Source organism: Triturus cristatus, chromosome 8 (assembly GCF_964204655.1).
Source record: "Triturus cristatus chromosome 8, aTriCri1.1, whole genome shotgun sequence".
In the NCBI taxonomy this organism is placed as follows: domain Eukaryota; kingdom Metazoa; phylum Chordata; class Amphibia; order Caudata; family Salamandridae; genus Triturus; species Triturus cristatus.
Genome location: NC_140591.1, coordinates 1,223,100,210 through 1,223,127,815, shown reverse-complemented (window position 1 = coordinate 1,223,127,815; position 27,606 = coordinate 1,223,100,210). Strand labels below are relative to the sequence as shown.

At 43.0% G+C, this 27,606-nt stretch overlaps 1 protein-coding gene across 2 annotated transcripts in view; it reads right to left on the bottom strand.

Annotated features, from left to right (window-relative positions):
* The window catches only part of MYO16 (myosin XVI), a 2,357,781-nt gene extending 2,331,514 nt beyond the window's left edge, over nt 1–26,267 (bottom strand). For both annotated transcript variants that reach the window (XM_085622905.1, XM_085622906.1), the window contains exon 1: nt 25,792–26,267. In XM_085622905.1, the coding sequence (XP_085479031.1) occupies nt 25,792–25,834 (43 nt within the window). In that variant the 5' untranslated portion in view covers nt 25,835–26,267. The remainder of the gene's footprint in view (nt 1–25,791) is intronic.
* Nucleotides 26,268–27,606: the final 1,339 nt, after the last annotated feature.

The window sequence follows — 27,606 nt, the reverse complement described above, 5'->3', positions numbered from 1 at the left end:
CTGTAGCTTGCAGGGAGTCCACTCTTTAGTCCTTTTGCAGCAAGGTAGTCCACAGGGCTGTAGTTCCAGATGGTGCTGAAGGTGCACATCAAACTTCGCAGCATGGCCCTTCTTGCTCTCTTTGGTTTCAAGCAGCAGATCTGAGAGGCTCTGCCCCTCTCGGATACTTATTCCAATTTATCTAGGCCAAGCAGGAGGTCACTCCTGTCCAATGGGGGGCAGGGTACCACCCAAAGGTATGACCACATACTGCAAAGTGTGGCATTATTTTGTTCCAGAGTGCACCAATTTTTCCAAATTCATCATGGCTGATTTTCCAGAAGGGAAAGAAGAACTAGCTAGGATGGCTAATCTCCATAGCCTCTCTCCCTTGCATCTGCTCATTCCTTCCTTAAGCTTAGCATCTGGCTGGGTTCAAAAGAGTAGAGTTGTAAATGACACTGGTGTCTTCCACTTCCCTTGAAGTCCATTGTTTACGATGACTGCCCCTGCTCTGGCATTCCTGTGTAACAGAACTGGTTAACCCCAGGGGCTCTTTATCACCTCCTCAAAGGAGCCTGGCTAATCCACTTAACTCTGACCAATCAGGACAGACCACTGGAAGGCTGAATCTGAGCTGACAAACAAGAACGTCTTATAACAAATTGCCTGTAGGTTTTAGGAGAAATTCAACAATATCATATTGTTGGATTTATTAATACCATTCTGGGATGTCTTTGAATGCTATTTTATCACTCTCCTAGCATGATCTATTAGTTAATAACGTTTTGCCATGTTAACCTATTTGGCAGGGGATTTACAATGGGAACAATTTTATAAGTAAACTGCCTATATCTACAGGATCCCCTGCCCTGGAACACCTAGGGAGACTTTAGGGGTTCTGAATATCTAAATATAATGCAGATCCCCCCTCCACAGTGCTCCTAGCACCAAAGTCGATTATCTGCAAAACTTTATCACAATGTGGGGAGTAGAATGTGCAATTTCACTTAACCCAGGGCATATAAAACTCATTTTATAAGGGGCCTCCTTATAAATACCTGACCCCTCACCCCTGGGACACCTAGGGGAGACTCTGGGGGTACCTAATATCCCCAAGCATTGTAGGTTATCCATTTTTAAATTCCCCAAACACAATTTACTTCTTAAAAGCAGTCCTGCATGACAATGTCAGTGACATCACTGATGATATCACTGATGACATCTCAAATAACATCACTGATGACTTCATACAGTGAGTGTAAGAATTCTGTAAGAGTTTACGATTGTTAAACATCTAAACTAAGGTACTAGAAAAGTTAAATGAGTATACTGGGTGTACTACTAATGAGTGACACTGTTTATAATATATATTATGTGAGTGGCTGTGTGACTGTATGTATCCTTGTGTGTATGAGTGTGTGATGGTAAACATCCTTTACACCGACTCCGTTACAACATGTCATTACCCCACATTCTCTGCAGCAACTTTTACAATACAGGGCTTTACACCGCAAGCCATTACAATGCATTGCCCATTACAACGCCCCGGTGGAGTTAGAATAGTAAATTGCGTTGTAATGGGCAATGCGTTGTAATGACTTGCGGTGTAAATACCTGCGTTGTAAAAGTTGTTGCGGAGTAAAAAATGGGGGGTAATGGCACACTTTATAAACAGGTGCGGAGTAAAGTGTCATATTCATGTGTGAGTGGTTGTATGGGTATATAAGTGGGTATGTGAGTAACCTGTGTGGGTGAGTGGGTGAATGAGATGCTGTATTGGTGAATGAGTGGGTGTGTCAGTAGCTGTGTCGGGGAGTGAGTGGCAGTGTGAGTAGCTCTATCGGTGGGTAAGTGGGTCTGTAATGACTGTATGGGTGAGTAAGTGGGTGTCTGAATGACTGTATGGGTGTGTGACTGGGTGTGTAAGTGGTTGTATGTGTGAGTGAGTGGCTGTTTGAGTGGGTATTTGCTTAAGTAAGTTGGTGTGTGAGTGGCTGTATTGGAGAGTAAGTCTCTGTGTGAATGCTTGTATGGATGAGTATGTAGATGTGTAATGTGCTTGTATGGATGTGTCAATGGGTATGTAAGTGGTTATATTCTATGAGAGTAAGTGTGTGTGGGCTTATATGGGTGAGTGAGTGGCTGTGTTGAAAGGATGATTGGGTGAGTTAGAGTGAGTGACTTTGTAGGTAAATAAGTGGGTGTGTGAGTAGCTGTATGAGTGAGTGTGTGGTTTTGTGACTGGATGAATGAGTGAGTGACTGGTTGTTTGAGTGACTATATGGGAGAGTGAATGGTTGTGTGAGTTGCTGTACAAGTGAGCGAGTGGATGGATGAGTGGCTTTATAGAGCAGTGAATGGATGTGTGAGTATTGGTATTGGTGAGTGGATGAGTATGTGAGTGGTTGTGTGGGTATATGACTGGGCATACGTGAGGTTATATGGGGTGTGAGTGGGTTTGTGAGTTGTTCTCTAGATGATATCATCAGTGATGTCACTGAACATCCCTTGAGTGATGTAATATGTGAGGTCATAAGCAGTGCATTGCAGGGACGTAAGTTATACTTAGCCCAGGTAACTTAACTGCCGAATTTTACTTGTTTGGTATGAGTGAAATCTGAGCCTAACTATAACGTCCCTGTAACCTTTGTTGTTTTCAGTGAATTTCTACTGTTGCTTCAATTTTGCCCTGGAGAGGTGGTGGTCCCTGGGGTTGCATGGGGTCATGCACCCCCCTGCATTCTTTTTTAGTTAAAGTCCTTGTGAGGTGGTGGTCCCCCAGGCTGAGAGGGGTCTGTGCAGCCCCCGCTTTATTTAACCCCTTCGCTGCTAGGCCTTTCCCGCCCTTTGCTAAGCCTTTTTTTTTGGCTATTTGGGTTAGTTCGCGCTTAGGCCCCTGTAACTTTTTGACCACATAAGGTATCCACCCCAAATTTGCGTCCTTTTTTTCCAACATCATGGGGATTTTAAAGGTTCCCAGGGTTTGTGGATACCCCTGGAGGGGACCCAGAAATTAGCCAAAATACAGCTAAATTTTGTTTTTTGGGGGATAAATGTGAAAAAGGGCTACAGATGCAAATGGTATCAAAAAAGGTGTTGTGGTCCTGAAATGACCATCTTCCCAGCTTTCAGGAACAAGCAGACTTTTGTCAGAAAACCAACATTTTTTACACAGTTTTGGCATTTTTCTGGTACATTGCCTATTTTTGCTATTTTTTGTGCTATCAACCTCCTTCCAGTTAATGGTAGAAATGGGTATGAAAGCAATAAAAGATCCAGGAAAGCTATACATTTCGGAAAAGTAGACAAAATTCTGAATTCAGCAAGGGTTCATTTGTGTAGATCCTTCAAGGTTTCTTTATAGAAACTAACAGTTAAATATAGGAAAAACTGAACATTTGTTGAAAAAATCCGCTGGGCCTTAGTGGTTGTGGGGATATATAGGACTTGTAGGTTTACCAAGAACCCGACAAACCCAGAGCCAAAAACTGAGCAGCGACTTGCAATGTTTTTTTATTATTTACCGGGTATATAGCAATTATTCTGGGAAAATGTATACATGGAAAAATCGGTTTGAAAGACACCTATGTATTTTTGAAATGGGAACAAAGTATAGAGTTTAGAAACAGTAGATATTTGAACATTTCTGAAATTGGGAATACTCATGCTAGCATGAGAATTATCGATCATTTTTCAAAATTACTTCTTTTTTACACATTGTCTTTCATTTGGAAGGCAGAAATGCATCAAAAGTCAATAGGTAATAACAGTTGCTTTACAAATATAAATTACCCTAAGTCTCCCGATACAAATGGTACCTCACTTGTATGGGTAGGCTTAGTGCCCATGACAGGAAACGGCTCACAACGCAACGTGAACACACCACATTTTCACAATGAAAAATTACCCTTTTTTTGCAAAGTGCCTAGCTGTAGTTTTTTAACCCTAGCTCTGCCAGCACCTAGGGAAATCTAGCAAACCTAAACATTTTTGAAAACTAGACACCCAGGGAAATCCAGGATGGGGTGACTTGACTGGCTCACACCAGGTCCTGTTACCCAGAATCCCTTGCAAACCTAAATAATTGTCCAAAAACCACATTTTCCTCACATTTCTGTGGTGGAAAGTTCTGGAATCTGCGTGGATCCACAAATTTCCACCCACCCCGTGTTCCCCAAAGTCTTCCGAGAAAAATGGTACCCTACTTGTGTGGGTAGGTCTAGTGCCCGTGACAGGAAACGGCACAAAACCCAACGTGGACACACCACAATTTCACAGTGAAAAATGACACTTTTTTTGCAAAGTGCCTAGCTGTAGTTTTTTAACTCCAACTCTGCCGACACTTAGGGAAACCTAGCAAACCTATATATTTTTTAAAACTACACACACAGGGGAATCCAGGATGGGGTGACTTGACTGCCTCTCACCAGGTTCTGTTACCCAGAATTCCTTGCAAACCTAAACAATTGTAAGAAAAAAACACATTTTCCTCACATTTCTGTGGTGGAAAGTTCTGGAATCTGCGAGGATCCACACATTTCCACCCACCCCATGTCCCCAAAGTCTTCCGAGAAAAACAGTACCTCACTTGTGTGGGTAGGCCTAGTGCCCGTGACAGGAAACGGCGCAAAACCCAACATGGACACACCACAATTTCACAGTGAAAAATGACCTTTTTTTGGAAAAGTGCCTAGCTGTAATTTTTTAACCCTAGCTCTGTCAGCACCTAGGGAAACCTAGCAACCCTATACTTTTTCGAAAACTAGACACCCAGCAGAATCCAGGATGGGGTGACTTGACTGCCTCTCACCAGGTCCTGTTACCCAGAATCCCTTGCAAACCTAAAAAATTGTTTTAAAAAAAACACATTTTCCTCACATATCTGTGGTGGAAAGTTCTGGAATCTGCGTGGATCCACACATTTCCACCCACCCCGCGTTCCCCAAAGTCTTCCGAGAAAAATGGTATCTCACTTGTGTGGGTAGGCCTAGTGCCCGCGACAGGAAACGGCGCAAAACATAATGTAGACACACCACTATTTCACAGTGAAAAATGACCCTTTTTTGGCAAAGTGCCTAGCTGTAGTTTTTGAACCCTAGCTCTGTCGGCACTTAGGGAATCCTAGCAAACCTATACATTTATGAAAACTAGACACACAGGGGAAAACAGGATGGGTTGACTTGACTGCCTCTCACCAGGTTCTGTTACCCAGAATCCCTTGAAAACCTACAAAATTGTCCAAAAAAACAAATTTTCCTCACATTTCTGTGGTGAAAAGTTCTGGAATCTGCGTGGATCCACAAATTTCCACTCACCCCGCGTTCCCCAAAATCTTAACAGAAAAATGGTACCTCACTTGTGTTGGTAGGCCTAGTGCCCGTGACAGGAAACGGCGCAAAACTCAACGTGAACACATCACAATTTCACAATGAAAAATTACCCTTTTTTGGCAAAATACCTAGCTGTAGTTTTTGAGCCCTAGCTCTGCCGGCACCTAGGGAAACCTGGCAAACCTATACTTTTAAAAAAAAATAGACACCCATTGAAATATAGGATAGGGTGACTTGACTGCCTCTCACCAGGTTCTGTTACAAAGAATCCCTTGCAAACCTAAAAAATTGTCAAAAAAAGCACATTTTCCTCACATTTCTGTGGTGAAACATTCTGGAATCTGTGTGGATCCACAAATGTCCACTCATCCCGTGTTCCCCAAAGTCTTCTGAGAAAATTGGTACCTCACTTGCATGGGTGGGTCAAGGCACCGTGACAGGCAATGACCCACAACCTATTGAGGCGACATCCAAATCACCTATCACAAACCAACCTGGTTTTGCAAGGAGGGTTCCATGAGTTTTTGGCCCTGGGCTCGGCGACCATCTAGGGAAACCTACCAAACCCACACATTTCTGGAAACTAGACACCTGGGGGAGTCCACGAGGTATGGCTTGCGTGGGTCCCCTAACATTTTCCTACCCACCATCCCCTGCAAACCTCAAATTTAGCTGAAAAAATCATTTTTTTCTCAAATATCTGTGTGGGAAACTTCTAGAATCTCCATTGATCCACAAATTTCATTCCACCCAGCGTCCCCCCCGGTCTCCCGATAAAAATGGTACCTCACTTGTGTGGGTAGGCAAAGTGGCTGAAACAGGATATGGCCCAAATCGTATTGTGGAGACTTCAAAATTACCTATAACAAAACTACCTGGTTTTGGGGGGGGGGGGCACCTGATTTTTTGGCCCCGGGCTCACCGCCATCTAGGAAAACCTACCAAATCCACATTTTTCTGAAAACTAGACACCCTGGGGAGTCCAATGAGGTATGGCTTGCGTGGATCCCCCAACGTTTCCTTACCTAGAATCCCCTGCAAACCTCAAACTTAGCTGAAAAAAACACATTTTCCACATATATTTGCATGGGATCACTGTGCTGGCACAAATGTCCTACCACCCAGCATTCCCCTTGTTCTCCCGAGTAAAATGATACCTCACTTGTGCGGGTGTCCAAATCAGAATTGGCTAAAAACTTATTTTTAACAAAATGTAGCGCTTAGAATTCTCTGTGCTATACTTTAAATCCCTATGTTTTGGGTATTCCTAGCCACAGGCCTTTGGCCCACCTGCACAACTGAGGCATCATTTTACTAGTGGGCTTTTTGCTTCCCAGGGGGGGCAGATTGGGGTCTACTGCCCCCATTTTCCCCCCGGGGGCAGAAAAACTGTAAATGTGGGGGTGGCGGCAATGACATGCCCGTTTTGGGCAGCCCCTACCCTAACTCAAATTTGCCTTAAAAAAATCCCTAGAGACTAGTGGGCTTTTTGCCCCCCAGGGGGGGCAGAAAGCCTACTAGACGCCAGAGATTTTTTTGGGCAAATTTTAATTAGGGTGGGGGCTGCCCAAAACGGGCATGCCAATGCCCCCACCCTCATTAGATTTTGCCCCAAAACATCCCTGGTGTCTAGGGGGCTTTTGCCCCCCCAGGGGCAGATTGGAGGCTACTGCTCCATGTACCTGTCAGGGGGGCAGAAAGGCTGTAATTTTTGTGGGGGTGGGGGCATGGCATGCCCGTTTTGGGAGCCCCCACCCTAATTCAAATGTGCCCCAAAAAAATCCCTGGCGTCTTGTGGGCTTTTTGCCCCCCCTGGGGGGCAGATGGGGCTAATGCCCCCATCTGCCTCCCGGGGGGGCAGAAAGGTTGTCATTTTTGCGGGGGCAGGGGGCATGGGTATGCTCATATTGGGCAGCCCCCACCAAAAATTATAATTTAAAAAAATCCCTGGCGTATAGTGGGCTTTTTGAATGGTTCTGTCATGAGCACAGGGGCACCAATGCTCATGACGGAACCATTCCGTCATGAGCATCGAAGGGGTTAAATGTAAAGCCCTGGGGAGGTGGTGGCCCCCTGCTTTCTTCACACATAAACCCTGGGGAGGTGGTGTTCCCCGGAGTTGTGGGGGGTACAAAGCCACCCATTTATAAAAATGTAAGCCCCAGGGAGGTTGTGGTCCCCAGGGCAGTGGATAAGGCCATATGGGATGCTCCCCGCATTTACTTGAAATGAAGCCACAGGGTGGTGGTGGTGCCCAGGGCATTAGTAAGCCCTAGGAAGGGGGTCCCATGTGCCCCCTCCTGTAATATGCAAATGCCCCTGGGACCTGGCCCACCGGGGGCGGAATAATCAAAATATCTTTTTTTCATTTTCTGCTGGAGTCACAGATCCAGCCAGACTCCCACTACATTTTTCTAATGCTTTTTTGGCCCTGGGGTGTCTCTGTGGCACTGCCCCCACCAAGAGTCCTAGGGGGTTAGGGTGTATCTACCCAGCCCCCTTTTCATTTTTTTTAATGTTTCTTCCTGTGACTTGGTTCAAACGAGTCACAAAATGACTGACAACACTTCCTGGTTTGAAGTGTTGGCAGCCAACCAGATCTCAGCACGAGATCGGGAGGGGTCACGGATCCTCTGCTCCCCCAGATATACAACTGGAAATGTCTCCGCAACTACTGAATGGATTTACACCACATCACAAAAAGGCATTTCACTGAACCAACATCTACCTTTCTGCCAAATTTGTTCAGTTCTGCAGTTCGGGCAGTAGTCGTGGCTAAATTTCCTAAGGAAATTAACATAGGGAAAATGCATTTTGGGACCCCTCTTTTTCTATGCCCCCATTTGACGGATCACCCTGAAAATTTCAAGACAGCAGCTGAATTGAGTATTTAACTAGTTTTGAAACTTTCACGAGGATTCATCAAACAAAGTTAAAGTTATTGGCAAAACATAAAACGCTTTTCCTGTGGAAACTAGGTCCTAAATATAGCCACCTACTGGCGACCTACACTAGCTAATATATATATATAGACCATGTAATAATTGACAGTGAAACCCTGCAGCAGCTAGCACCTAACCTGTTATCCCCAAAAGGTATAAGAAAGGGAAGTACCACAAGTCCGTGTGCACACAGTATAAGTACCCACTGTCAAGGTGCGGTCCTCAACTGGACCTAACAATGTTTGACATGAAAGAGCAATAGGGGCACCACCATATGAACAATTTAACAAATTACAAGGTCTGTGTTCAAAGTTATTCTTCAAGTCCTCTTGTTTATTTAATCAGAGTTTGATTTGAACATATCATGTACCATGTAGAGTAGACCACCCATTGGACTTCTTCAGGGTATGTGCGAAGTCATCATACATATGGAGCCACTCTATCTGAGGCAAATGCAGACGATCAGCGTATAGTCATATAACTGGAAACGGGACAGATGGATCACTCTGTCTATGGTATAAAATAATTATTTTTTAAGTTCAAGAAATAGTATAAAATAATTATAAGCAGCTATGTCCTAGTGTCAGATGCCAGAATTCCACGGTGCATCAAAATTAGTAAACCGCCTGGTCACATGCAATTAAGGTGGCCCAAAGCAGATAAAATCATCTGCTCAGCACCATGATATGCCCTGAGAAATGAGTAAAGTAATATGTGAGGTCATAAGCAATGCATTGCGGGGGCATAAGTTATAGTTAGCTCAGGTAACTATAACTGCTGAATTTCACTGGTTTTGTATGAGTGAAATCTGAGCCTAACTATAACCTCTCTGTAACCTTTGGATTTTTCAGTGAATTTCTAAGTTTTTAAAATTCTATTTCCTAACTAAAACGTCCCTCTAACCTTTGTTTTTTTGTGTGAATATCTAAGTTTTTTTTTAATGTTACGTAAGATGCCCATCACAATGCACAATGAACGCAGGGCCTGACCTGGCATTGTACGGCCCCCACCCAAGCTTGCTGCTCTTGCCCCCCTCCTTGCCATCCATAGTCCAGGTCCATGACCCTGCTCCCTCATACAGCCGTTTGCGGCCATTTTTCTGCCACTGTTCTTCCCACCTGCCCTAAACAGTTAGTTTGATGCCCCATCCACCTCCTCCCAACATTCTGTTGTCCGAGCCCATGCACCAGCCCCCTCGCTACTGCCATGCATGGTCCGCTGTGCTGCCACTGCCCTCCATTTAGCTCGATGTCCCTGCCCACTCCTCCTGCACTCTGTTGCCCAATTCTATGCACCATCATTGCCCTCCTGCTTACCCTATTTGCTTAGCTTGCTGCCCCTTCTCTCCTTCCCCCGTCCTCTGATCTTTGTGTGCATGCCCCTGCTCCGACCTTTCTGATCACTATATTCCGTGACCCTGCCACCCTCCTATCCACTCTGAATGTTCTGTTGAGCTGCCACTGCCCCTCCACTGCTTCTGACACCCGTCTAGCATGGTCAGATGGCTATCACATGTCCCTAAGAACTGGAAAATACTAACATCAAATACACTGAAATGGCCTAAACCGAGATTCGCCAACAGGAGGACTAGAAATATCAAAGACATCTTGGTACACACAAGGCCTAGAATCACGACCACAAGAGAAACCATAACATCAGCATGGAACCTGAGCCCTGTGATAGGACATTACCCTTGTGGCTCCTGCTCCGTGTGTAAGTTGACAAAGGTGACCAAGACTTTACAACTTCTCCCAAAACCTTAAATGGGAGCTACGCAACCATACGAACTGCAACACCACCCATGTGGTGTACATGATTGTCTTCCCATGTGGCCTGAGATACATAGGGATGACGTGCTGCAAGATCAAGCAACTTATCATTGAACACTGTAGCAACATCTCATGTAAAAAAGCAAACATTTCATTGAAGCAAATCACATTTCAGAAGACCTGAATTGGGTAATTCTAGAGACCCTATTGATCAAAGGCCACAATGCAGAACGAGTACTATTTGAAAAGGAACAACGCTGGGTCCATCGCCTTAAGACAGACAAAGAGGGATTGAATGATACCATACCTTGGTTTACCTTAAACAAATGACATCCATAACATCATCATCCTCAATGATCTGAATAAGAAAAGCTATTCGCAATGATTACCAGATATACACCTAACCTCGAGTTATTCGCAAGGTTCTGTGAATACAAAGCTCTAACTCACAAGTTTGTCAGCGACATTAAGATCTGAATAAGAATTGTTAATTATTATTATTTCTTAATAAGATACACCTAGTTCACACTGATTCCAAAACTAGTATGAACTAATGTCAGCTATTCCGGTTCTTTCTATTATCATTGATACTAGAATCGGTGCCAACCAAATTGCCAAGCAGGACGAGACAGTCCTACCTCCATCTCACTAACACCGGTCTATGTAACGCGAGCCTGACCGGGCGCGCGTCATCCCAGGGATCATCGTCAGAGTCAGAACAAGCGAGTCTGTACGAGTAACCGGTAAGCCACGCCGAAGCTGGTCCGACAATACGGCAAACAGTGAGTAAACGGAAACTAACCGGTTCCCTTCTCCATCAACAATAGGTTCCTCACAGCTCACAAGTACCCTGAAGGATCGTTTCTTCACCACAATAGAGGTAATTATCCCCTATCGTATTGTTTACCTTGAACGGGCCACCCTTCTAGAATCACAACACGGTAATGATGTTCAAGCATCGAGACGACCACAGTCCCACTCTCCCTAACATCAGAAACCTCTGCATATACCGCTACTAATGCAACAAATGTGCGCTCGTAATTATAATTGATAATTGTAAAAGCAGAATATTACATGTCAGAACTTTATTTGTCGCAACAAACAACATAGAAAATATATAGCGACACATCAGATCCACGATACAATATGACAGACTTTGCACGATAACTATGTACTTGTAAACATGAATTAACATCTCTAAGAAACCTTGATATAACGCATTCACCTACCTCTTCCCCTCTTAATTAGTCCGTTATTATTGAAATATGGGCGCCAACAATGCGTACGATTATCCCCCACCTAATTTAGCTTTTAAGGGGATTAACATATATGATTACCGTTCGAGCATAGATTATTCAGAACCTCTAACAGTTAAGTTGTTGTTAGCATGTGATACTGTTCACAATTTCTTTTTACAGGAACAGATACCACAGGTCTGATCCCTGAACACAAGGGCGGTGAGTACAAAACACCCACCCCATAACAATTTTTGGTGAGCCAGAAGGTGCTCCCAACACTCTTCGGTCCTGACGAAAGCCTCTAGAGTCTCCACGAGGCTTAAACATGTAGACCATCACTAGACCATCACCAGTGCATTAAACCAATAACGAGGTTTTTACATGCACGATAACTTTTTAATTTCCCATGTCATTAATTTCAAGAATAAAGGACATGAGATTTGATACTGGGAATTTTATCTTCAACTTCACAATTTTTTGAGCACGAGTACGCCCTCTTTTTATCTCTGGCCACTACTGCAGAACCAGTTGGTCTTCCTCCATGGGGAGGTCAGCATATTGACAAAAGAAGCCCAATGATCATGCTACTACGGTACACGAAGGTGGAGAACCAACATATACCGCCCATCGCTTGTGTACGTATATGAGGGTTTTTTAACAATGACTTCCCACGTTAACTGAGACCTTGGTTACACAGGACAAGTGGTCCATTCTCCCCCCCCTTTTTTGATATTTGTACTAACCATTGGAAGCTGAATGGATCACTGCTTCTCTTCCCCCCCATTGATTTTTTGAAGATATCACATGTCCCTGCCACCTCTACCCTGCCTTTCCAAGTTCTATGCCCCTAGCCCCTCCCTCCTGTCCTCCATGGTTCATTTTGCTTCCACTCCCTTCTGCCCTCCATGCTCTGTTGTGCTGCAACTGCTCCTCCTGCCTGCCCTGTGTGGTCTGTTGTGAAGGACAGTCACATACTCTCTTTTGTCAGTGTCCTGCCTCTACCCCTGCCTTCTGTCCTATATGATCCTTTGTGCATACCCCTTCACCGACCCTCCTGTCCACCATGGCTGTTGTGCTGCCACTAACCCTCCCTCTTGTCATGCATGGTCTTTTGTGCTGCAACACCCCCTCCCACCTACCCTTTGTGGTCAGCATACTGCCCCTGACCCTCTCCCACTTTCCCTCCGTTGTTTGGGTGTATGCCATTAAAGTCTCACCGTTGCCCTACATGGTGTGTTGCGCTTCTCGTGCCCATCCTACCTGCAGTCCATGGTCAGCTTGTTAATCCTTCCCTGCCCCCTTGCCCTCTGCAGTTTTCCATGTGCAGACAACTATCAACTCCATCCTGCCTTATTTGGTTGATCCCCTACCCCCTACCTCTTGCCTTTCAAGGTCTGTTATGCTGCAACTGTCCCTCCTGTTTGTTTGGTACAGTCAGCTGGCTGCCCTTGCCTCTTTCCCCTCTGCTCTCTGGTGTCCATGTGCTTGACCCTGTACCCTCCCTATAGCTTTCCATAGTCCATTGTGCTGAGTTACCATTTCGCTTGCCCTGTTTGGTGTATTGTTCTGCTGCAACCCCTGACACCTGTCATGCAAGGTCAGTTTGGTCTCCCTTCTACCCTCTTTTATCCGAGTCCATGTCCCTACCCCAATCCTCTTCCCCACCATGATCCAATGTACCTTACTTGCCAACATTTTGACCTTGGTAAGAGGGAGGTTTTGAAAAAAAGCCTGGGGAATTGATTTTCCCACTTGACTTACATTGAAAAAGAGGAGATTTTAGGCAGGATACAGATAAATTAAAGCCCTTTTGGGCTCAAAAACATCTGGTCTGTTGGCATGTATGGTTGTACTGCCACAGCCTCTTCCTTCTGCCCTCAATAGTCTTTTATATTGTCACAGACTCTCTTGCCTGTATGGCATAGTTGGTTTGTTGCCCCTTCCACCCTTTCCCCTACCCTCCATGGTCTATTGTGCTGCCGCTGCCCCTCCTGCCTGCCCAGGGTGAGCAACTTGTTGCCTCTGCACCCTCTTCCATAAGAGGGTCTTATTTCCAAAGAAATTATGGTTAGTGCTCTGACTTCTCAAATATCGACAGAGCACTTTTAAATAATTTGCCATCTTTATATGTATTTTTTCCAGTTAATCACTTGATTATATGTTACACTTAAGGAAGAGGATGCAGTGTTTCGGCCAGAGCTGCAGACTTTGCAACTGGGGAACCAGGTTTGAGTTTCGGCGTCAGCTCGATTTCCTGTGATTCTGTGCAAATTACTTAATGACCCCAAGCCTAAAGCCAAAATGAATGTGTCCTTGCGTAATGTAACTGATGCTCATGTAAAACGATCCAATATCTTCAGGTCAAGTAAATGAGGAAATTAGGGAGTTTCATACCAAATAAGTCTCTCAAGATGACCATCAGAGCAAAAAGAGCCCGAATACAGCCAAAATATCACCCAAATGTAGCCCAAGTACAGCCCACTGACAGAAGTGTGCAAAACACTTAGGGCTTGATTTAAATTTCATGGATAGGTTACTGCATCACAACGGTGACAGATATCCTGTCCACCGAAATATAAATCCCATAGGATGTAATGGGATTTATATTTCGGTGGACAGGATATCCGTCACCTTTGTGACGGAGCAACTTGTCTGCTGAAATCTAAATCAGGCCCTAATAGTTTTGCACACTTCTGTCATTGGACTATACGTGGGCTACATTTGTATGATATTCGGGCTGTATTTGGGCTCTTTTTGCTCTGATGGTCATCTTGAGAGACTTATTTGTTATGAAACGCCCTCATTTTCTAATTTTCTGCAGTATCCTCAGTAGAAACTGCTTTCAGTTTTCTAATTTGATTCTATCAAGATGGCATTCAGATGTGCCAAACTTTTAGCATAAATTCAGAATATTCACACACTATTTGCTCATTAGAACACAGTAGTAAAGCTGCTGCTCACCAGGGAGTTAACTCGTGGTCTGCTGCTAGTGTTGAAAGTGCATGTTTCGGTCTGCATGTCAGAATGTTTTAATGAAATAGAAGAGGAAGATATTTGATTTCACTTAAACTGTGTCCTCATTTATCTTTCCACAGCTCTAACAATAATTTCTATGACAAACTGAACCCCCTCATTTTGTTCCTTTCTAAATTAAATCTTTTAAGTTTTATCAGTTTAATTCAATCAACATTGCTTTAGGTGTGCCATAGTTTTGTCCTAAGTGACACTGTTAGTGCTCGATCCGATTTTTAGAACACTCGGGGTGGATGCAGTAGAACACAAGGTAATCAACTAACAGGCTGCTCCTGTTGGAAGTACATGATTTACTGAGAATGACAGACTTCATTTTCATATGACTGAGAGAGATAGTGTAAATTTACAGAAAATATGCTCTCATTTTAGCTTCTGGAGCACCTTCCATAACCTATATGGAAAAATCATGAGAAAACAGTTTTCTCTCAAACATAATTCATAAAATCCCAGGAGAAGGCTATTTCACAAGGCAATATCGCCTTAGAACACACCATAATTCCTACAATTAGTATGGTATTATCAACAAAAGATATAATTTGTAACTTAAATCTGTTATCACCCTTTATATGTTCTCCTTTTTGTGACCCTCAAAAACTGCCATTCACTACAATGTATTTCAATGGGGTGCTATCACGTATATTTGTCCCAAGATGGCTGCCAAAATGTCCTGGTTGCAGTGTTGGCAGCCAATCAGGTCCCACCATGAAATCTGTGCTTTGGCTTAGCGCAGATGTAAAAATGTGGTTTTCCTTTAATATCTCCAAAACTACTGAACGTATTTACACCAAATAACAAAAAAGCGTGATCTCCAGATCAAAATCTACCTTTCTGCCAAATTTGGTGTAATTACTTCCAGAAGTTAGGACTGCAGGCGTGTCTAAAGAATCTATGGGAATTAACATGGGAAACACATTTTTTTTACCTCCCCTTTCTCTCAGCCCCATCTTGACGGATCACCCAGAAACTTCCATGCACAACTGGAATCACAGGACACTTTTTGGGGAAAATATTATGAAGATTCATCAAACTGTGCCAAAAATATAGGCAAGTCAAAAAACACTTTTCCTATGGAATCATGATCCTAACTATACCTACCTATTGGCCATTCACTGAAAAAAAAACACAGGTTTCAGGGACATTTCACTCGTACAAAACCAGAGAAATTTGTCCGATATAAGTAAGTTCAGCTAACTATTACCTGCGCCCCCGCAATGCACTGCTGATGACGTCACATATGACATCATTCATGACATGGCCAGTGACATCACTGATGACATCACTGATGACAACTCAAATGACATCACTGATGACATCATCCAGTGACTGTGTGTTTCTGTAAAGTTTAAATATGTTTTATATATGTATGCCAAGGTGTATTGAAGAATGAGCGTGTGTATAAGTGTCTGAATAGATGATTTAGTAGGTGCGTGACTGACTGTATAAGTGAGTGATTAAATGTGTCTTACTGAATGCATGGGTTAGTGACTAAACTGAGTGAATGTCTGTATCAGTCTGTCAGTTGGTGTGTAAGCCGCTGCATGGGTTGGTGAGTAGCTACATGAGTGTCTTTATGGGTTATTGATTGGTTGTTTGTGTGTCTGTATGGGTTCCTGAGTGTCTGTGTGGGTGGGGGGTGTGACTGTGCATAGATGTGTGAGTGGGTGATTCACTGGGTGTATGGGTTCAAGAGTGCATCAGTGAAGGGCTGTAAGGGTGGGTGAGTATGTGTATAGGTATGTTGGTGAGTGAATGGATGTCTCAGTGGTACATGTGTGAGTAACTACATATGTAAAAGGCAGTATATGTGAGTGTTGGATTATATAAGTGACTATATCTGAGTGAGTGATTGTGAGAGTGGCTGTATGGATGAGTGTGTGCTTGTATCAGTGATTGTATAAGAGAGTATATGTTATTATCTGTATGAATAAGTGAGGTGGTGTGTGTATAACTGTATAGGTGAGTAACTAGGAGTGTGATTGATTCTTTGCTTGACTGACTAGGTGTGTGAGTAACTCTATGGATGAGTAGCGGTGTGTGAGTGTCTGTATAGGTGAATGAGTGCATATGATAGTGCTGTATTGATGAGCGACTGCATGTATGAGTGACTGTATGGGTGAATGAGTGGATGTGTGTGTAGAACTAGGAATCAGTGAGTGGGTATGTAGTAACTGGCATTGGTGTGCCTATGGTTTTGAAAATGGGAGTCTGTATTTCAGAGTGGGTGTATCAAAGGTTATATTAGGGTGTGAGGAGGTGCATCAGATTATCATATGGATGATTTCATCAGAAATGTCATTTGAGATGTCATCAGTGATGTCATCAGTGATGTCACTGCCCGTGTCATGAATGATGTAATATATGACGTCATCAGCAGTGCATTGCGGGGGCATGATTTATAGTTAGCTGAACTAACTATAACGGCTGAATTTTTCTGATTTTGTATGAATGAAATGTCCAGCCAACTATAATGTCCCTGAAACCTGCCGGGTTTTTCAGTGAATTTTCAAAGGTTTTTTAAATGCTAATTTCTAACTATAACGTCTCTGAGACCTAAGGTTTTTCAGTGAATTTCAAAGGTTTTTTAAATGCTAATTTTTAGCTATGCCTACAGAGGTAGGGCATGTGCAGAAAGAGGAAGAAAGGTGCAGAAAGAAGCAAGAGAAATACAGAAAGAGGTAACAGAAGTCCAGAAAGACAAAGAAAGGTGCAGAAAGAAGCAAGAGATATGCAGAAAGAGGCAACAGAAGTTCAGAAAGACAAAGAAAAGTGCAGATAGAAGCAAGAGATATGCAGAAAGAACCTACAGAGGTGCAAAAAGAGGCATTGTTGCAAAGCCATCCTGTGCCCCCAATGTTTTGCTGACAGGTACTGGTGGTAACTGACTCTGACTAACCAGGCCTAGAGCCAGTGCTATGCTAAAAGACACTTAGAATACAGTGAAAACACCTACATACACTAGGGAACACTATGCATTGGGGTATCCCTGTGATTGGCATGACCTCCTCTTTAAGGCCCTAGTACATAATAGGGAAGGGGATTAAAGCTACCTCTAAGTCTGAAGTGCACAACATCACTGTCCGAGATGTTTGTTAGAAGGCGCAGACCGAATTCACATGTTGTGGACCTGTCCAAGACTGCGAGTATATTGGGACACCATAAGGCATAGAATAGGGGTAGCGGTAGAACGGGAGGTGAAGAACACGGTGGAGGAATGCATTCTAGGGTTGCATACACAAACGCCCAATTACAAAGTACAATACCGATTTACGGATCTAGCACTTATATTAGCCATACGAAACATTACAATGAGATGGAAATCACGGAGGCGCCCAGATGTACTGACATGGCACATGGAACTAATACGCTGGGGCACTGCAGAGAGCGCAACACTACATAGGGAAGAGCTTAGAGGGTTACGGAAAGTACCAATAGCATTAGAGTGGGATGCTCTATTGGAAGTTCTAAAGTCCAGAGCTGCAGCTGAAGCACAGCCATAGGTTTTATAACCTAACGCATACAAGAATAACCAAGCCCTAACGTCAACGTATACGCAGGAGGTATCAAGGCACATGCAAACGACCAGGCGACAAGCCCAGACTGAAGTTTACACATACATGACCGAAAGGAGAAGTACGCGTGAGACCGGGGAGGGTGGGGAGAGGGGAGTTTCGGGAAGTTAGTAATAATATTGCGGAAATATGTCTGTCACGAATGTTCACCGTCCTTTAGTTTAATTACTAGACAATGCAACAGCCGCATTAAGATGTTATATATATCTGGATTGTAGTGGGGAGCTGCAAAGGACTCATGTATACAGGATTGGATGTATAAATGATGCAAGCTGTGCACATTGTAGTGACGCAAATGAAAATAAGAAATGCAATAAAATATGTTTTAAAAAAAAAAAAGTCTGAAGTGCAGAAAGATGTTTCTTTAAGTAGTAGTCACATTTGCAGAGTGGTAGAGAAAGGGTGCTGGGCCTCCGACCACCACTCAGAAATTCCGCTGCGTAGGACTTACAGGAGGTACTAGGAAGGCTTCTTGGCCTCAGGAGGTCCCTCAGGAGTAAAGTGGACTTCATCCCCATCCCATAGTCTGCCATGAGGCGCGTTTGCAGAGTGGTGGAGAAAGGGGGCGTGGCCTCCGAAGACATTTTAGCAATCCTACTGTGTGGGACTTACTGGTGGTAACAAGAGGGGTAGTTGGCCCCCATGACATCCTTGGGGGCCAACTACCCCTCCTATTACCTCCAGTAAGTACCACACAGCAGGATTGCTAAGTTCTCATAACAGGCCATGCCCCCTTTCCCCACCACTCTGCAAATGCGCTCCCTGGCTTGCTCTTGGGTGGGCTTTGAAGTCCCCTTCACTGCTGGGGGTCCTTAGGGGCCAACTAGCCTACCTCTTACTTCCAGTAAGCCCCACACAGTGGGATTGCTGAGAGGTGGACAGAAGCCATGTCCCCTTTCTCCACCACTCTGCAAACACGCCTCCTGGCATGCTCTTTGTTGGGGGATGAAGTCCCCTTGCCTCCTGATGGTCCCTGGGGCCAACTAGCCCACCAGATATCTCCAGTAAGCCCCTCACTGCTGGATTGCTGAGAGTGGTCCAAGGCAGATACAAACAAATACAAGAAAAACACACAATTATTTGCAAGACTCAATTTGCTGCAGTACGGTTGACTAGATTAGTTTACGCTCAAGTCCAGATTATATCCTTTAGCACTAGTGGTTGATAGATCGAATAGAGTACCCCCAATAAAATAAAATATCTGCATAATAAATCAGAGTGCCAGAAAAGAAGCAAAAACCTCAAAGAAAGCCCTAATTACCTTCAGATTGGTCCATTATGCCTTCTGGAAAACTGACATAACATCAGTAGGAGGAACTCATACACGCTGAGTAACACCAAATAAATAAAGTGTATAGTGCAAATTGCCAAGCAACAAAGTAAATGAGAAATATTAAAAATTCATAGAAAAAGTTTTGAATACAATTTTAATTTTAAAACATCTAAAAGCAGTATGTATGATCTAAGTTTTTTTTAAAGATATGATTCTACTGTGTGGGATATACCTTGAGTAGAATATTGTGGGTTGTTATGTTTCAAACGCCTGTCCACTACATTCAAAAGACTTCCGAGCCCCCCCTTATAGCTTCTCCTCCGGTGTTCTAGCATCAATACCACAGATGCACTTGGACCACCAAATTAAGGCTGCCTGGAGGTATCTTGCAACCACAAACATTATCAGCCTACAGCTATCAGATCTTAGGAGCCTGGTGGCAACCAAGTAGTCACTAACACCCAAGGATCTGCACAAGGGTAAAAGCCATTTTCTTTTTTAGGCATCAAACGTGGGACATAAGAGTAAAACGTGAGATAAATCTTCTCTAGGCCCCTTGCACGCAGGGCATTCTGTGCTCTGGTGAATTGCATTTGTCCACTTACCATGGAATACCATAGTGGGGAGGGACTGGTATCTAAATTGTAAAAACAGTTTTGTGGCCAAAGCGGGAGTGATTTCATCAATCGTATCCTCATAGCTGGGGGACAGCTTAAACTCCAGAAAATCCATGGTCAAAGTGCCTCTACTGCGACCTATGAATTCTTGATGTACCATCTGCCAGTAGGCTGATTTTATTGATGCTTTGGAGCCAGAAGTAGGGCCTCTGGTCCTGCCCAGAAGCTTCCCAAACCCAGCTTCCTAAGGAAGGACCTAATGTGCGAGAGCTACAGTATCTGCTGGATGCAAGGAAGGGCTAATAAATCTTTGCATGTATATAATTAAACATATTACCTACTGGCAGTCACCAGTAGGTAGTTATAGGAAGAGCGTTTTTTAATTTGACAATAACTTTGTAATCGTTTGAGGAATACCCGTGAAATTTTCAAAACTAGTTTGATGTTCACTCCAGCTGTCATCTTGAATGTTTTGTGGTGATCCGTCAAGAGCGTTCCGAGAAAAAGCAGGGGTCCCAAAATAAGTTTTCCAGATGTTAATTCCCATAGTATCTTTAAACGTGGCTAAAGCCTGAAGTGCTGAACAGAATCACACCAAATTTAGCAGAAAGGTACATATTGCAGGGAAGTGCCTTTTTGTGATTTGATGTAAATCTGTTTAATAGTTTTAGAGATATGAATTGCAATCAAAATGTGTTTATATAGGGACTCCGATCCGCTAAGGATCCAACAGTCCCATGCTCAAATCTGATTGGCTGCAAGCACTTCAAACCAGGAAGGGTTGGCAACCATCATGGAACTCAGCTGTAGCCGAGTCCCACAACAAAAAGTTAAAAAATAAAGGAAGGGGGCAGGGTATGAAGACCCTGACCACCTAGACCTCTTGGGGGGTGTCCCAGAGTGACCCCCCCAGGGCAAAAAGATTTGTTGTTTAAAACAATTAATTCTTCTTGGATCCAGAGGGTCCTTGGGGGCCAACTGCCCCTCCTGTTTTCTCCAGTCAGTTCCGCAGAGCGCAATTTCTGTGAGAACTTTGGATGCCATGCCCCATTTCTCCAACACTTTGCAAACGCACCTCCTGGCACACTTTTGGTTGGGCAATGAAGTCCTCTAGATGGTGAGGAAATTTGGGGGCCAAGAAACCCTCCTGCTACCTCCAGTAAGTTCCTTACAGCAGCATTCCTGAGAGCTGGTCGGAGGCCCCACCCCCTTTCTCCACTACTCTGCAAACTTGACTACCAGTTAAAAAACCATAGAAGTTCACTTAAAAAAACAAAGGTTACAGGGACGTTATAGTTAGGAACTAGATATTGAAAAACCTTAGAAATTCACTGAAAAGACAAAGGTTACAGGGACATTATTATTAGAAAATAGAATTTAAAAAATTAGATATTCACTGAAAAAAACAAAGGTTACAGGGACGTTATAGTTAGGCTCAGATTTTACTCACACAAACCATAGTAATTCAGCAATTATAGTTACCTGAGCTAACTATAACTTACACCTCTGCAATGCTCTGCTTATGACCTAATTTATTACATCACTGATGACATCTCAAAAGAGTAACAGTAACACATGGCAAGGAAAAGTATCTTTGCCATGTAAAAAAACTATTTTATTTCATAATGTCACCCTAAATTTTCATTTTAAACGTACAAGGCAGGGTGCCTAATATATAGAAGGTGGCACACTGTAGATTTGAATAGTTTGCCCACACAGTGACTAGAGGCCTAAATGCTATTTCCTGTGTGTAGGTTCAGCAACATTGTTCTTCAGATAGCCTTAGGTTTGAGTAAATTATTAATTCTTCATCTCCTCTTCAGAGAATGCTTGTGAAAAAATTCTCACTTAATCTTCAAAAATTGGTTTAATAGCAAAATCAACACCTTTTAATTAACTTTTTAAACATGCATGTTGTGCTACCTAGAACAAAACTATCCTCAAACCAGTAACTACCTCCTCTCACCTCTTGAGGCCAATACACCAGGACTCTGTCTCAGAAGACATTATCTGCCTCAGAACACTTTGCTTTACCATGGAAAGGCTATACAAACATTAGAACATTCAATGCCTGCTTCATTATGTCATTGGCTGGACACCTCTAGGAGCCACTAATCTAAAGTTTAAGCCAAGATGGAAGATAATACAGCTAAAGCCAAACAATTGGGGTGTTGGTCAGAAGGCATGCGGATGATTCTAATATTATTAACGTTTGTTTGCTGCCAGCACATTTCCAGAAGCCCTCATATATGCTTCTGAGTTCCTTTACCAATGACTGAACAGGAAATTACCATATATGCCTCAGTTGAGACCCCAAAAGTATTGCTCAGTATGTTCATTTAATAAATGTGACTTTTCTGCCTACTGAATGAGTTGATGATGTATTTTCTGCTGTCTTAGAACATTGATCAATCAGGTTTTGAATGATAAAATGGATCGTGATGACCACTATAAATTGAGAAAGAATACATTTTGAGTAATAGTTTGAACATGAATTAATGGAGATCACTCATTACCTCTTTCCATTCCATTGAACAAAAATCATTGTGAAATTTAACAAACACTGCTTTGGGAGAAGAAAAGAAATAGTGCAATAATGATTCTGATGCTTCTGTGAGTTATTACGCAGCCATTGCCATGTTTACTCATAAATGACCAACAATGTAAGTAAGTAAATTTCTTTATTGCTTGATTATAAAAAAAAACTTTTCAGTACAAAGAATAAAATACAATATCAAATATGTGAAGAATGCACATTAAAAAAGTTTTACAATCTCATCTTAAAATCAAGGGGTAAATGAAGGAGGTATACAAAAGGCATGGGCTGTTAAGTAAAAAAGACAATAATCCTTATTAAACCGAATCGACCCCAAAACCTTGGTCATACACATAGATAGCAATTTGTAATGAGCCTAAACACAAGTAAATAACTAACAACATAATAAAACATTGCCTTTTAAAAGATACATGTCCCAAACAGGCCAGACACTGAAAGCCATAGCTAATTACAAAGCCTGAGCAGTAGTGAAAAGAGACTTTAGGCTGTTAACACAGAAACTGTAAAGTGCAAAATGCTTAAACTAAGATAGATTGAGGGCTTAGATGATTGGTGCTAGAGACCCAGGTTTTGCCAAGGTTTTATGTCTGAAAGATCAAGCCAAATTATACATCTACAATACGCCTGTTAATCTTTACATAGTAGAGATTTAGGGTCAGATCATGTAGTATGGTGTAAGAGAGCAGGACACAGTTATTTTATGGCCGCCAATGTGAACTGGGCAAATACAGTTATTCACTTTCTATGACTCTACCTGTAATAGGGTAATTTGGTCCTCTCATTCTGGAGAAGAAACTTCTGCATCACCTGCTATAAGAAGCAGAATTACCTGACCTTTAGCGCATCTGGAGCCTGGGAAGACTGCACTGCATTAGGAAGCAATGGAGTAGGCTTGTATGGAGGTGACCAACTCAACTCTCACATAGGAAAGATGAGGAAGATAAGGATCTAGAACCAGCTAACCAATGGTATTTGTATTGCGACTTATGTGGCTACATTGCTCTAACCTTCCCTAAGAACCCCACTCAAGTTCTAGAGCTTCATGCGGTCACCTCCAGTAGCCCACTACAGTTGCCATTACTGTTGCAGGCAGTAGCCCGTTTTCATTTTATAGGAAATACTAGCATTATTGAACTCAGCCTTACACAATGAACCTACCATTTCTAATGAACAATATGAAGGTTAGAAAGGGATATTATGGGATCACCATCCCAATGCAGGACTACCTTAAACAGGCTATTGTGGCAATGAACCCAAAAAATCAACGAGCCCAATATCAAATAAGCATCTTAGTGCCTAATGGCTAGTCAACCCTTCCACCAGACAAACGAATAAACACGCACAATGATAGAACAAATAATACTCTTGTTTCTGAATGTCAATAAAATGAATTTGGGATATTAGTGGAGAAGATAAACATGACACCCTCGCTTTCGCAACATGCTTAAAATATTTGGAGCTGCCCATGCTTCAAGAAGAGGGGTTTTCAACTACAAGCCCCTAAAACTCTAAAAAAAAAAAAAATTACAAAAAGGGTAAATCATTCATGCTCATCCCTTCCTTTATCAAAATCCCTTGTCAAATCAAGCCTGTTGAGGGGATGGTGGTACCTGATTTCAGCACTGCATATGAGCATTATTTTGCATGCGTTGACTCTTTCTATATATAGAGTGATACATTTGGTTTTGCACTCCCAGCTGTAAATGTGCTTCACAGTGTTCAGCACTTATATGATTTTCTACCTGCCTCTGTTCATCAGGATTATGTTACCTGTTGCTGCACTGTAAAAAAAACTTTGAATGGGCATACTATTCCTCCATGTAACGACCGCACGCAACTTGTTTCCACACTCAAAGTAAATCCCTTGTCTGTGCAGCTATCAGACGCCCCTAGGGGTTGGGCATGTAAATAAATGAAAAAATTCTCTTTAAATGGCCGGTGGTATATTTTTTTTGTTTAAAGGGCGAGCGTGCTTTTCAGGTCACTGGGGAGAGGAGGTCCTTAGCTCAAGTAGGGCTTTCACAAGGGATGAAGCAGTAATTGGCAATGATTGACCGATCAATGTGTAATCACTTACACTGAAAACAGACTAAACATTTAGCTAGTACCTTTTTTCCACACACGATCTAAGTTATAGTTGAGGCATGTTCTAGCCTTTACATAATCCGCAGTCCTTACTGTAAAAGTCATATCATCTAGGCAGAGGCAACTGTACCTTACTATGCTGAAAATAGGTGGAGCTTTCACAGGCACTCCCACCTCATCCCCACTTGCTCTAATCTTCAACCACAGACAGCCTCTGTCAATCAGATAACTCTCAACCAACCAGCATAGCAGAAGAGCTGCTGCACAGGCAGGCGCATAAGCTGCAAGGTCACAAGAGACGGGCAAGAAGGGAAAGTGGACATTTAAGCTTCTCTTCAGCAGTTTTTCAATGATACTTTCGCAAGGCAAAAATGTCACTATGCCACACAGAGTATTTCCACATTTTCATTTGAATAAATATTGCGCTTTGTTTTGAAAATAGAATAGTCTAACTTACTATACAGTCTGAAGGGTCGAGGAAAACCTGCATTCAATAAAATTGCTGAGTTGTCGAACACATCATACATGTTTTAAAAATTAAAAGGGAAAAACAACAGCCTTGCATCTTCCAGAAAAGAAAAAATATTCTCTCCTGTCGATGTCATGTGGTATTTTTTTATTTGTGTGCCTCTTCTGCTTACAACATACCGAACACTGTTGCTTTAAAGAATACAACGACCATTATAACATGATATGGAATGGCTAATAAAATATCAAAATAAGTTTTGCTATCCAGATGTTGTAGAACCGAAAATTACTGGTTGTGTGGAAATATGTGCGATATAGAAGAAATTAAATGTAAAGAGGGTGGTGTGAGCTCCTCCGTGTAGAATGGCACACAATTTGTCAAACTGAATCTTGAATATGGTTTTAGATTACCCTTCCCCTGCTAAATATATGTGGGCTAAATAGTTGGCCACAGTTTTCGTGAATATATGCATACAGGACAGCCTCGCTAAAGATATTTCCATGGAGATTACATATATGTATCTATCCAATATATATAGATATGCGTGCGTACGCGTGTGGATGTACATGCATGTGTGCGTAAATCAGTGACAAATGATGCCTAAAAATCAAGGGAAGCGACGAGCTGCACCTGAACTCACAGAAGATATACATTTAAATGAGCAATATTTGGTCGCTGTGCACATTCAAGCGGTGTGTGCATGCGGCAGATACAATTGTATGCAAAAGTCATTTACCTTCAGCTATGGGCTTGCCTCCCACCCCTCTAAAACACACACCCACTGCTCGCGCCCAGCATGACAAGCAAAAATACATACTATTGTAGTACTATCAAATAGTATCTGTTAACACAGCACGGGAGGCAAAAACGAAGAAACTGCCTGCTTCACACAGAAAAAAAGGTCTCAGGATGAGCCGCATTACTTACTGTGCATGGATTTCTTTAACACAGCAATGTACATGGTGGACATACAGCTCTCGTTCCAAGCATCGCAGTCTTCCCCATGGACTCTGGTGTTTCAGAGCATGGTTTGGCTTGAAATAAACCCCAGACGCAGGAGGTGGTGGTGACACGCTTTGCTACACACAGGTTTGTGCTGAGAGATGCCAGTGGGAGACATGTGATGCTTGCTGGCTTCTCGCAAAATAAGGTGCAATCAAGGCGCCGGATAAAATATTCTCTTAGAAATGAGCAACAAAAGGCTCCCAGGACCAAGCACCTGCATGGCAAGCAGAACCCCCAAACGGGTGCATTGAGAGACCCAGAATGTGTGGCGCCCTATTGCAGGTGCCAGGGGGAGTCTAGAGTGTGGTGTGTGTGGGGGGGGACGTTTCTGATCACTGGGGCAAAACGCATGCACTTGCAGTTTCAGTCTGCAGCGGCTACTGGCAGGAATGTACCACATTTCATATTCATCATGCACAGAATTCATTGCTGATTGGTAAACTCCGCCTCAGCGCGTATATTTGGGGTCAACTTTTCCACGCGTACGCTCACTATATCACAGCATGCAGCATTTTCTGCCCGCGCCTTTCCAGTTGCACCTGGCAAGAAATGTGACCAAATAAAGAAACCGAAACAGGGGCATATCTGCGCGTGCATACCCGGCAGCGTCAACGAGCTGGCACAGACGTGCCTTCTGGGAGGGCACTCGTGTGTGTAGGATTGGTAGTAGTAACAGGGCGAGGCGTAACGTGCGTGGTGTGCTGTTGCAGAGACAGTGTGCAGTAACAATTCCTTCAACATACAGCACGGCAGGCAAAACAGCAAGGCTAGGATCGAAACACGGAATACAAATATACACAAAGAAACACGCATTGCAAAGAAGAATGCAGAACCCTACCAGAAACGTGATCCTGGCAATTTTCACTCCTACATATCCATGTATACAACTGAATCAATTTCACACATACTGGCTCCCCTCCATCCCCCGTCTGTGTGATGTGGGCTCATTCATTGGTTTCATGTTGCCATAGGAACTAGGCGGCATGGTGACATGTTAGCCAAGCTGCAGGGTTCTCGCACTTTATGGTGAACAGATGTCTCGTATTTTACACGGCGCCCCAGAGTATGCTTTTATGTACACAGCTCTTTTTAAGCCGGTGCTCTGCAGGTACAGCGACAGCACCACAGGCATATTATAACAAGTCAATAAGAAAATTAAACAAAAACAAAAAGCCTGGACACATGAAGATTCTACGGGTGTTGTGGACATATATCAGGGAAAAAGGCTGAAAGAGTTTTATTGTATTAATCCTCGGACTTACACAGCAGGTCGTACCCGTTTATTGCGAGAAGTGGTGCTCTATTTTAAGCACTAGAGGCTAACTGAGGTCAAGTGTGTAACACGGAAAAACAGAAATCGGAGTTTATCCTTATGAGAAAAAATGTGCTCAGTAAAACGATAACAGGAAGTCTGAGTTTTCTGGTAGCAACGTTATTTTTTAATTATGATAAGTAGTGTACACCCAATTTGCATTTTATTCCGTACGTAGTATTGATGACAGCCAAGTGTCTTCATGGCACATGTGACACCATCATCAAATCCTGAATATTTAGCCAGACGTGGGTTGCATCCTGAAATTTGCATTTTTGCATCGTAGGTATGTAAATTATCCCAGCCAGCATGCAAAGTGTTGGTGGGTAAAAATCACCTAGAACTGGTTTGTGGTGTCATACATCACCTGGAGCTATTAGGTTACTCACTTAATTCTATACTGCTAATTTTATTGTAGTCTGGAG